Source organism: Eublepharis macularius, chromosome 14, assembly GCF_028583425.1.
Source record: "Eublepharis macularius isolate TG4126 chromosome 14, MPM_Emac_v1.0, whole genome shotgun sequence".
Taxonomy (NCBI): domain Eukaryota; kingdom Metazoa; phylum Chordata; class Lepidosauria; order Squamata; family Eublepharidae; genus Eublepharis; species Eublepharis macularius.
Window position 1 is genome coordinate 64,484,266 of NC_072803.1, and position 12,164 is coordinate 64,496,429.

Genomic DNA, 12,164 nt, shown 5'->3' on the forward strand with positions numbered 1-12,164 from the left:
AAGTTGTGGTTTCCCAGGATTTCAAATCCATGTCTGCTAACCAGGGGAGGTACCAGAGTTTCTGGCATCTGCGGCTGCCCCGTGTGTTTGTGCACACGCCCCCCGGACTGCGTGATGACGTCACTATGTGATGACATCATCACACAGCAAGCTGAACCCATTGGTCGGCGGGTGGCTGGGACAGCGCGTGGAGGCTGCCCACTCTCCCAGTCGGGCGCGGCAAGTGGCTGGGGAGGTTCTGCACATTGCCCTGGAGGCCTGCCGTGCCTGGACCATGGCTGCTGCGCCCGGACGAGGGCGTGTGGTGGCAGTGACGGCGCAGGGTTGGCTGGCTGCAGCAGCTGCAGGGCTGACATGCCAGCTCCGTGGTGCGTGCCTCCACCCCCCCACGGCGCCCCCTCCGGTGCCCCCTCTGGCGCTTCAGCGCCTGCAGCGCCCGCCTCACCACCTCAATGGTGGTGCCGGCCCTGCTGCTAACACCATTTTAATTGATTTACAGTTTTTAAATACAGAGCCATGAGGCCCCCCTCCAGAACAGATGCATGGTGGGCAGCCCTAGTTGAGTGGTCTTGCTGACCGGCTAGCTCGCCTGAAGAAGATGTAGGAGGAAGACTGCAACCCAGATGCCCCCGCCACACCTCTCTAATCATAAGGCAGACACATGCTGCCTGCCCTGCCTCCCTTTGCAGCCTGGATCAGGGAGGAGAAGGCTCAGACTCAGCTGCTGCGGCTCTTCTTTGCAGAGGGGCCAGGGAGAGGGAGGGCAGGACAGGCACGCTGGGCTTCAGTGGGTCCCAGGAGCTGGAGGCATCTAGTCCACCCCCACCCCAGCTCCTTCCAGTTTGGAAAGTTCCCTGGATCCATCACTGTCTGCATTTACAGGACCCTGTGCAAGTTCTGTAAGCTGGGCAGAATCTATGCTTTTGTTCGGGTGCTTTCACAATGCAGCCTCTCCCTTCTGTGCTCATGAATCACTAGTCTGCACTATTCCTGAAGATCAGTTCAACCCCACTTTTCAAAGGAAAGAAATACAAGGCAGTTCATAATACAAAATCTGTTCATGTTTGTACACAGTAGGGATGGCCAAGTGACACCCTCAGGCACAGCGGACCGCCCGACAGTCTCTTGTGCCTTGGACATGTTTGGTGGGAGTAGTTACCAGTAGGGAGACTGCAGCAGGCCTTGCCAGCCCAGTCACTGTCTTCCTCCCGAGAAAAGAGGTGAGAGCAGGAGGAAAGCAAGACTGCATAACTAGGGCTACCCATTTCGGGGGGGGGGGGGCTCCCAGCTCTGTGTTAAAAAAACTACAAATCAATTAAAAATGGAGTCAGCAGACATGGGTTTACAACCCAGGGATGCTATCGCTTGTAGAGTCTCTCTACCTGTTACTAAGTACCTAGGGATACTCAAGTGCAGGATTGTATGTGCAGTCCTCAATTCATGTGCAGGCTGTTCTTGCTCAGTGCACGTGAATGCTGATTTCACAGGAGCTCCCTTTGAGTGACTGCATCTGCAAGTGATTCGGAGGGCAAAGCAACATTTCCGTTCTGTTTTTGCTGTAAGAACAAGTACTGTAGGATTCTTTAAATTGTCAGTTTGCATTTCTTTAAGGTGTGAGAAAGTGTCAAGATCTGCATTTCAATGAATGGATGTGGAGGAAACTGGGATACTTTTAGCAGTTGAGGAGGAACTGATATGAAACAAGTGAATGTACTCATGGGGAACAAACTGAAATGTGACTCTGAGAGTGAGTGCATGGAAAGTTGGAGGGGGCACACGTGAAATGAGGTTCACAAGCATTCCTAGGTACTTAGTAACGTGTAGTTTCCCTCAGAGAAAGGCAAAAGTGGGCCTCTCAAAGCAGAGCCCTCTGTCGCGGGTTTCTCCCTGTGCTTCCTGGAGTGCCTGTGATAGGTTCACCTTCCAATCCACCATGGATGCGGAGGAAATTTAGACAACTACTTTATTAGAGTAATTCAGATCCAGGCAAATGCATCTCTGCCTTTTCTTTGTATCTTTCTATCTTATTAAGCATGACACAAGGCTTTTTTTTGTAGATTCAGACCAACCACCATAACACCATAACAAATATTTCAAAAAAAGGAAAAAAGTTAATTTTATAAAGGGCCATTGATTATAAAAAGAGGGAAAAAATCTGAACAACATCTGAGCAAAGTAAAATAAAATGAGTAATACATGAATCATCCTGAATTTAAAACTTACCTTCTTTGTTGGGGAATTAAGAAGCAGGCAGAATAATTTTAAAGAATCCTGATTCCTGCATTTTTGTTGGTCTCTTTCCTTAAGGTATGACTCACCTGACTTCCCAAAAGAATTCCTGAATCTCTTCTCTCCCCTCAGCACACATACAAATGACAGAGATTCTCCTAGAGAGCCCATTAGACCCTTCCCATCTTACTGAATGGAAAATTATCAGACAGCTCCAGATAAGAACCCTTCAGACTTCATTGTTTACCTGCATCTTCCTTGTTTCAGGCATGACCGTGTGTTCACTGGGCTACCCCTAACATGCACTGACATTCCAGACACGGAACCATACAGTTAAACTTCTGCAACCTTTTGCCTGCCTGTAATGATCCTTTTAATTTAGCATCTGAGTATTCACAGAGTGCAAATTCATCATTCACGTCTAAATTTATAGATCTACCATTTCACCACAAGCACAACTTTGCAAGGAGATAAATGTTTGAACATGACTTTATCATTGCATGCCCTGATCTACCCAACCTGTGCGGCAAAGGCAACAGCATAATTACAAAAACAGTTGTGCTAAGTGATTTAGAACTTGCTCCAGTATTATCACAAAAAGCATCAATAGTGCACACCTTCGTTCTCTGCTCAGTTTGGGGTCCAGTTCATAAAATCAGCAGAAGCAACTCTGGAATTAATACGCCAACAGGCATTAGGTCTATATTAACAATCAGCAAGCAAAGGAGTGTTACCGTGGACAAAAGACAAGAGACAATTGGTGCAGAGGGAGTACCAATTTTAATTCAACTCTGAGACCGCAATTAACACCACAAATGCTTATGTATGATGTGTTCTTAAACAAGGAGAGGAGAACATTTTGCCTTCAGAGAACATTTTTCACACCTATTTTTTCAGTTAATGACTCTCTCAGTCTATGGATGACAGGCTATGGCAGATCGACCCCTGTACCCATACAGCAAGAAATCCAGGTTCTTAGTTAAAAGGTTTTATTCAGGAATCAAATCATTTCCATAGAAGGTCCATAGGATTACTCAGCAGCAATGTAAGCAACTAAACAGTAGAAAATACCTTGACAGGAATGAAAGTTGGGGAGGGATTCCCTCCTCTTAAGCACAACAACTTTCTCCCCCTCCCAACAAAACATGACTTTGAGCGTGAAAAAGATCTGGGAACTTCTTACATGTTTACATATTATTCTAGACTTTACAGAATGCACAAGATTACACTGCTGCCTGAAATAGATGGTTACAAGGTCGAAGCACTGGGAGCTGCCCAGATAAGAGACCGGCCTGCAGTAGACCTGAGCAAAGCGAATATGACATTAAGGCACAGCATCAGTATTGGTTCACAGTAAGATTGGTTCACAGATAGAACAACACAATGGTTCACAATAGTGATGGTTCACAACATTAGAACAGGATAAAACAATGGCATGGATGTAGTGGTACAGACATGATAGAATCCTTGAGCATTTGTCAGAGTGCTTTTTAGGTGGCAGGAAATTCTGGGGACTTTCTTAGCTGACACTTGATTCATTCAGGACTGTTCCATATGCATTCAAGGTCATCCTAGACCTTACTCTTTTTTGAGTCATCACTTTGGGGACCACAAGGGCATGGGCCAGTATAGGGTCTCCTTTCTCTCCTTATAGTAAAGTAACAGTATAGTAAAGTAACAGTTTTAAGACTAACCAACTTTATTGTAGCATAAGCTTCCAAGAACCACAGCTCTCTGTCAGATGCATCGTCACAGAATCTGACAAAGAGAGCTGTGGTTCTTGAAAGCTTATGCTACAATAAAGTTGGTTAGTCTTACTTTGTTTAGAGATAATTATGAGACATTCGCACACGTTGGATAATGCACTTTCAATGCACTTTATCAATCGTTTGAGGTGGATTTTTTTGTTCCGCACACAAAAAAATCCATTCCAAATGATCTATAAAGAGGATTGGAAGTGCATTATCCAACATGTGTGGAATCACATTGTGGAGTAGAATTCAAAAAGATCTGGAAAGATGGTCCAAATTAAATTTGTCTTGGATTGGAAGGATTTTGGCGATTAAAATGAACGTTTTACCGAAAATCAATTTTTTGTTTCAAATGCTACCAATCAGCATAAAATATAAGACATTGAAAGATTGGCAGAGACAAATTAATCAATGTATCTGGAACAGTAAAAAACCAAGAGTAAGATTCAAGGTATTACAAGATGAAACTTCCAGAGGAGGATTGGCAGTCCCAAATATTAAATTATATTATGAAGCAGCCGGTCTGGTTTGGATTATAGACTGGATAAGAAACCTCAAAGATAGACTAATATGACTAGAAGTGGCGGACTTGACAGACGGACTACACAACCTCCTATGGGTGGCAAAAAAATCAAGAAGGAAACATGAAAGTCATGTTATAAGAGACAGGGATTCTCTTAGAAGAAGAATAAGCCCGTTGATATCACCACTATTTTCACCAATTGATGCCTTTTGTGATAAGAGTCAAAGAAGAGATAATGATTTTATAATGTACCAAGATATGATAAACTCTCAAGGAAAGATAAAAACATGGCAAGAAATTCAAGACGAAGGAAAGGAAATACAATGGCTCGTGTATTTTCAGGCAGTTTCCAGAATACAAGAAGCTAAGAAGAAACTCAGGGGACAGTTAAGGAATCTTGCCGACTTTGAGAAATTAATCATACAGAAAAAAGAACACATCTTGGGTCTAATATATAAATTTTTACTCCAATATGACACAGAATCAGAACAAGTTAAAGTGTATATGATAAAGTGGATGCAAAATTTTGGAGAAGAAATAACATTTCAACAGTGGGAGAATCTCTGGACAAAGAGCATAAAATTTACAGCAAGTCAAACATTAAGAGAGTTGGTACAAGATGTTTTTTAGATAGTACATCACACCAAAAGACATTGAGAAAATGGACAAGAAATATGTGAGGTCATGTTGGAAATGTAATGAAGCAGATGGCTCCTTCTATCACATGTGCTGGACTTGCCACAAAAGCAAAAACTTTTGGAAAGATATACATGCTGAGACGCAAAAGATTTTAAAATTTGATTTTGCCATGAATCCACAAACTATGCTGTTGGGAATACTACCAGAAAATGTAGATAGAAAACTACACGAACTATTCAGATATTTACTGACGGCGGCAAGGGTGATATTTGCAACCAGATGGAAGGAAGATGAATGCCCAACTAAGGAAATCTGGAGAGATAAGATGGCAGAATACGCAACAATGGCAAAATTAAGAAGCTATTTAAACAGAAGACCAATGAGAGAATTCAAAATGGGGAAATTATTTTGCTTACAAAGGATAAAATGCATAAAATGTCTTAGTTGCAGCAACCGGAATAGGATGGTATACTCGTATACTGTTATAGATTGGATAGGTTTTGATAAGATGAAATTGGTTAAATATCAGTGATGAGGTAGAATGCATGATATGGGAGCTTTGGCAAAATAGTTAAGCTTGATAGAAACTATTTGTATAGAAGCATTAGACCATACTTAGATATAGCAGTCAGAATGTACAGGGAGACCACTTGTTTTGACCTTTAGTTGATCTAAAATTGAATACTGTGTAGGAAAAAGATCGTATTTAGTTTGAGGAGTTGGAATAGGAGATACAATACTGATGAACTCTGATTAAGGTATGTTCTGTGTACTCTGTATTTTATTATTACAACTCTTGTAGTGCAAAATCTTAATGTTCCTCTGACCCTGTTATTCCCCTTTCTTCTTTTGTACCCCTCTTTGCTCTGAAAATAAAAAAAAAATTAATTTTTTAAATAAAGTTGGTTAGTCTTAAAGGTGCTGCTGGGCTCTTTACTATTTTGCGACTACAGACTAACACGGCTAACTCCTCTGGATCTTTCCCTCCTTGTTTCTTTCTAGTTCATGTAGATGGTGAGGTGCTGACTTCTGTTTAGTTTATTAACTTTTAGGGGGGTTATCTTGTGGGGGTGGGTGTACTGCTGCAATCCCTGTTTAGTTTCTTATACTTTTGTTTTCTTTTGGACCTTTGTTTTTCTTCATCTGTTTTTGTTTCTGAGCATTTTGGAAGAGGGCGATTGGCCACGGTGGGCAAGCTGATTCTGTCTGCAACGATGGACCTCATTGAGAAAGCTTCCCAGAAAGAACCCACCAGGTTGCCTGGAACAGAATTTGAAAACATTTCTTATAATCAAATGAATGGCTTACCACAAGTATCCCAGGATGAAAGATGGTAATAAGCATAGCCCAAAGACCAGAGGAGCATGGTATTTTGAAAAAGGACCACTGATCCTAATTTTCTCTGCAAGATAACAACATTGTATGAGACAAGAGGACTGAACACTAGGTTCAAATCAATCTGTCTTTCCACATAGTACATATATCTGCACACCATTCAGTTGCACATGATCTGGACATGTCTCCTCAAGGCTGGGCTTCTGTTGCAGAGTGTTGTATTTTTCCTAGACTCATAACTATACTATATGTTCACTGGAAAATACAAGCTAGGTCAAACATGGATAGCGTGATTGGCATGTGTGCTGCAGCAGACATTATTGTAGGCAGGGGTCATTTTGTAGAAAAAGAGCTGGAGGAACTCATTAGCATAAATTGTTAGCATAACTCATTAGCATACACCGCGCCCCTGGACATCACTGGAAATGTGTCATTAGCATAACTGACATCACCTATCCTGGCTGTTTTGGACCCAATCGTGGCCATTCAGGGCCGAAATTGGGCCCAAAATGGCAAAAAGGGGCTGAAAATGGCCGAAAAGGGGCCCAAAATGGTCAGGATCAGGCTGCTGCTGAGCGGGAGAGTGATCCACCACCCGTCAGAGGCCCAATCTGGGACCCAATCCAGGCTGAAATGGGCCCAAAATATTGCGTTTTAGTTGCAATATTTTCCCTCGCATGGAAATACATTTGGATTTGGTGAGGAATACTGCCTTGAAAAGAGGGAGAACAATTGTAAAATATTTTTATGCAGCTAGAGGTGAATTTGTCCCCTCAGCCTTAAAGGTATATAATGCCAAGGTTCTATATCAATTTTTGTACAGTGCAGAAATCTGGATTTAGGCTGCTTCTGAGAGAATGGATTACATTCAGTATGGTTTTTTCTGATGCTTATTGACTACTGCCAGATGTGTTTCGGGAATAGCTCTGAAAGCTGAATTGGGTAGAATATCGATGGAAGCTAAGGCATGGATGAATTCATTTATTTTTAAAATAAAGATTTTAAAATCTGAGGGAGGGCCCACTCTACTAGAACTCATCCAGGCACTGTTGGGAAAGAAAATGAAATGCCTAGGAATAACAATATGGTCAAGACCACAGAGACCAAAGATATAATGAGGCAAATAAAAATGTATTTCAGGAAGTTGGACATTACTAATATGTCTGTTAGGGCACGGAGGGTATTCGACTGTTTAGTTAGGTATTGCCCTCCGGATGCGACTGCCAAAGTATTTTTATCATTTGACAGTACCAAAGCTCAGAAGAGCTTCTACTCTGGCAAGAATGAATGCTCTTCCCTTGGTGGTCTTGGCAGACTTTGCTACATTCTTTCCCAAACTTGGTTTGGTACAATCTTTTTGAAAAGATCAGAGTCAAAACACTTTAGCAAAATCAAAAAGAGTCCAGTAGCACCTTTAAGACTAACCAATTTTATTATAGCATAAGCTTTCGAGAATCAAGTTCTCTTCGTCAGATGCCTGATCAAAACAGGCATCTGATCAGGCATCTGACGAAGAGAACTTGATTCTCGAAAGCTTATGCTATAATAAAATTGGTTAGTCTTAAAGGTGCTACTGGACTCTTTTTGATTTTGCTACTACAGACTAACACGGCTAACTCCTCTGGATCTAAAACACTTTAGGACATCCGGTTGGCTACAGTTCTTGGCTGTACTTAGGGGTCACTTTGTAGAAAAAGAGCTGGAGGAACTCATTAGCATAACACATTAGCATATGCCACACCCCTTGTCATCACTGGAAGTGTGTCATTAGCATAACTGATTTGCATATAACACCCCCCCACACATCACCTATCCTGGCTGTTTTGGACCCAATCCTGGCCATTCAGGGCCGAAATTGGGCCCAAAATGGCAAAAAGGGGCTGAAAACGGCCAAAAGGGGGGCCCCAATGGTCAAGATCAGGCCGCTGGTGAGTGGGAGAGTGATCCATCACCTGTCAGCGGCCCAATCTGGGCCATTTCGGCCCCAATCCAGGCTGGAACAGGCCCCAAATGGCCGAGAGTCAGGTGGGAGGGGCCACCTGACATGTGACCTCTTTGGGGAACTGCCGGAACTGGCTGTACTCATTCCATAATTTCAGTCATATAAATGAAAAACCTGTGGACTGTACAACAGGTAAGCATGCATCAGATTAAATCTACACCACAGACCACAAGAAGTACTTGCTTCTATACTAGGGTTGCCAGTCCCCCTGCTGGGGGCACGGGATCCCCTGCTACCACCCTCCACCCCCCAACTAGGGTTGCCAGCTCCAAGTTGGAAAATTCCTGGAGATCTCAAGGGTGAAACCTGGAGAAGGCAGGGTTTGGGGAGGGAAAGCACCTTTGCACAGCATAATTCCATAGAGTCCACCCCTCAAAGTAGCCGCTTTCTCCAGGTGAACTGATCTCTGTGGCCTGGAGACCAGTTGTAATTCCAGGGGATCTCCAGCCACTACCTGGAAGCTGGCAACCCTACCCCCCACTTACCTGGCTGGTGGGGGGAGCGCCACCCAGGGTGCGCTCTCCGGCCACGCAGCACACTCTCACACGCCATGCAGCAGCCCAATCTGGACCCAAATCGGGGCCAAATTGGCCTGGACCAGGCCCGAATCAGCCCGCTGTGGAGCGCTCCCAGGATGGCCCATGGCCCACATGATCCAGAGGATTAAGCACAGCATGAACACTGGAACGGACTACAATTCTGTTTCTTGTATAGAAGATTAAAAACAAAGAGATTCACGGGAAGAGATGAAACAAAAACATATACCATGAATAACCTGTACTATACAATGAACCGTGAACAACAATTAATAGTTACGGAGGCTCCCAATCTCATAATCAATTATTATATATACAATTTGTTATGCGATTGGGAGCCTCTGTAACTGAGTCCGAAATGCACTTTGCACTTTTGGACACTATTACACTTTATGAATTCCTTATTTTGCACTGACAAATACTAAAAAATCTATTTTGGCATATTGTTATTATTGTTGTTCATTATTCATTGTATAGTACAGGTTAGGAAATGCTTGTATAGTTAGTTATTCGCGGTACATGTTTTTGTTTCACCTCCTGAACTGTTCCTTTACAATATAGCCTTTAGGAATGTCCTCCATCCTATTTCTGTTGTATACAGTCTACAGATTACTAAAAATGTGGGCGCCTTCCTGACCTCCTCAGGCAAGCTGTTAGCCCAAACAGAGAATACATACATGCCAGCAGCCATTGCACGGTCACATCTTTCAAAGGCTTCGCTCAGATCAGAACAGCTCTCATGGCGGAGCCCAGCACGGGAAATTGCCTGGCCCCCATAACAAAGCCAGCGATGTCAATTCTACCCCACTTTTCTTCTGAGAATCTCAGGGCAGCCTCCTCCATTTTCTCATTGCAACAGCTTGGGGAGGTTGGTTCAGCCAAGAGAGAACGACTGACCTAAAGTCACCCAGTGAGATCTGTGGCTGAGTGGAACTTTGAATCCAGGTCTAACCACTACACATGCAGCCCCTCGTGTCCAGAATATGCCTCAATAAGGTGGGGCTTCATTCCCCCGCATAGCCCATTGCCCCTTCTGTGTACTAAAATCACAATAAATTGGGCAAACTAAGAAAATACATGGATGTTCATTCACAAACTTGCTTTTCTTGGTGCAGCTTAAAATAAAATTTAGTACACAGTACATGTAGCTCTAAGCACTGAGATACCAGCATGAAGGAAGCCCTCAGTCAATGTAAGTCCCCTGAACTTCAGGTTTCCACATGACAAGTTGAGAATTGGAGCTCTCTTGCTCCCTCCCAATGTCTCATAATAATGCTTTGGTCATCGTTCCATGTTAAGAAGGAAAACAAAATCTGTTTCCAGCCCTAATTCCCACACACTGCTGTTCTTCACCCCAAGTCAGAATTTACACCCCAAATGAACTCACTCTGAAAGTGTGATTAACAAAAGCATCCGAAGGGACTTACGGTGATCCATTTGCATTGCAATGTCCTTACGTTCTGGTGTAAGGTGGATTAAGTGGCGAGAGACGTGCCTCAGCAACTGCTGCGTACTTGGAGCGCTTAAGAAAATATTATTTATGGCAGCAGGTTCCCGTGAACCTGTCCCTCCCCTTCTAAGGTAAAAGCTAATTATCTTTTGAATGCTCCAAGCAGAGAAGGGCCATTTCCACACGGTCTAGATATAGCGAGAAACTCCCGCATACTTTCGCTCCAAAACTGGTCAAAACCCGACCATGCCCAACATCACCTGTCTTGTTCCGCCTCCATTTATTCCGCGTCAGTCCGAATTTTCAGCAGTCCGTGTGTTCCTCTGATGACGATTCCTAACGTTTGGGAACACTCCGTCATTGTGGAAGCCTGCCCCTGTTGTCGCCGCAGCTAGGCAGCCCAACCTTTTCTTGTTTTTAAAAGAAAAGGCACGTTTTGCGCAGTTTCGTAATAACAATGGATGAAGGGCACGATATTATGAGGGGTGAGGGGCTCTCTTTGCCTGTGCATGGCTGCGAGGAGCAGCAGGTGCTTGGCGGTGTGCAGGGCTGGAGCGAGCTGCCGGTTATTGCTGGGCAGGAAGACAAGCCGGCGACGGCTCCTCTGGGGGGAAAGGAGGCGGCGGCAACACAGGCGCCTTTGGCCACGGGGGCAAGAGAGGCGGGAGAAGGAGCCAAGGTGGACGTTGGGGAGAGTGCTTGGAGCTCCCCGAGGGAAGGAAGGAACATTCCACCATTGTGGAAGCCCGCCCCCCTTTTCTTTTTTGTCTCCGCCGCCAGGCAGCCCAACCAATTTTTTTTTTTTAAAGAAACATTTTGCGCAGTTTCGTAATTTCAATGGATGAAGGGCACGATATTATGAGTTGGACCCATGTTTCAGGAACCCTGGCGGGCATCGCAAAAAAAAAATTCGGTGCATGAAAAAAGTGATCTTTTTTTTTAAGGTGCAAAGGAAAAAGTGATTTTTTAAAAAATGGAGAGGCAGAACCCAACGTGCTGTGGGGGGCTGTTTTGATCAGCAGCAGCCTGCAACACCCCTCGCCCCGCCGACTACTTGCTTTGCCCTTGGCGCCCCTGCAGCTCCTCGCAGGGGATGTACTAAAACGAATGACAGGATTGCCCATTGGAAATAATGGGAGAGGCTTGAATGCCCATTGGAAATAATGGGAAACTGGAATGCCCATTGACTTGCATGGGCTCCATTGAAACACATTAGAGCAAAAAAAGAGGTGCAATGAAAACATGGAAGGGATTTTGAAGGAAAGTGTCTGGGCCCAGATAGATTGTTCTGGAACTGGATTGACTGGCCCCATGTTGGAATGATGGGCCCTGGGTGTGCCAGAAGGGCACGGGGACTGGAATGAAAGGCCCCTAACTGGAATGATGGCTCCTGGGTGTGCCAGAAGGGCTCTCGGACTGGAATGACAGGCCCCTGACTGGAATGACGGCCCCTGGGTGTGCCAGAAGGGCTCGGGGACTGGAATGACAGGCCCCTGACTGGAATGACGGCCCCTGGGTGTGACAGAAGGGGTCTGGGACTGGAATGACAGGCCCCTGACTGGAATGACGGCCCCTGGGTGTGACAGCAGGGCTCAAGGACTGGAATGACTGGCCCCTGACTGGAATGACGGCCCCTGGGTGTGCCAGAAGGGGTCTGGGAATGGAATGACAGGCCCCTGACTGGAATGACGGCCCCTGG

At 44.6% G+C, this 12,164-nt stretch overlaps 1 protein-coding gene across 1 annotated transcript in view; it reads right to left on the reverse strand.

Moving 5' to 3' along the window:
* LOC129341921 (histo-blood group ABO system transferase-like) overlaps positions 1 to 10,525 on the reverse strand; it is a 31,509-nt gene extending 20,984 nt beyond the window's left edge. The window contains exons 1-2 of the mRNA XM_054997277.1: positions 10,443 to 10,525; positions 6,451 to 6,544 (exon numbers count right to left, since the gene is read on the reverse strand). Of these exons, the coding sequence (XP_054853252.1) occupies positions 6,451 to 6,544; positions 10,443 to 10,458 (110 nt within the window). The 5' untranslated portion in view covers positions 10,459 to 10,525. The remainder of the gene's footprint in view (positions 1 to 6,450; positions 6,545 to 10,442) is intronic.
* Between the last annotated feature and the right edge of the window lie 1,639 nt (positions 10,526 to 12,164).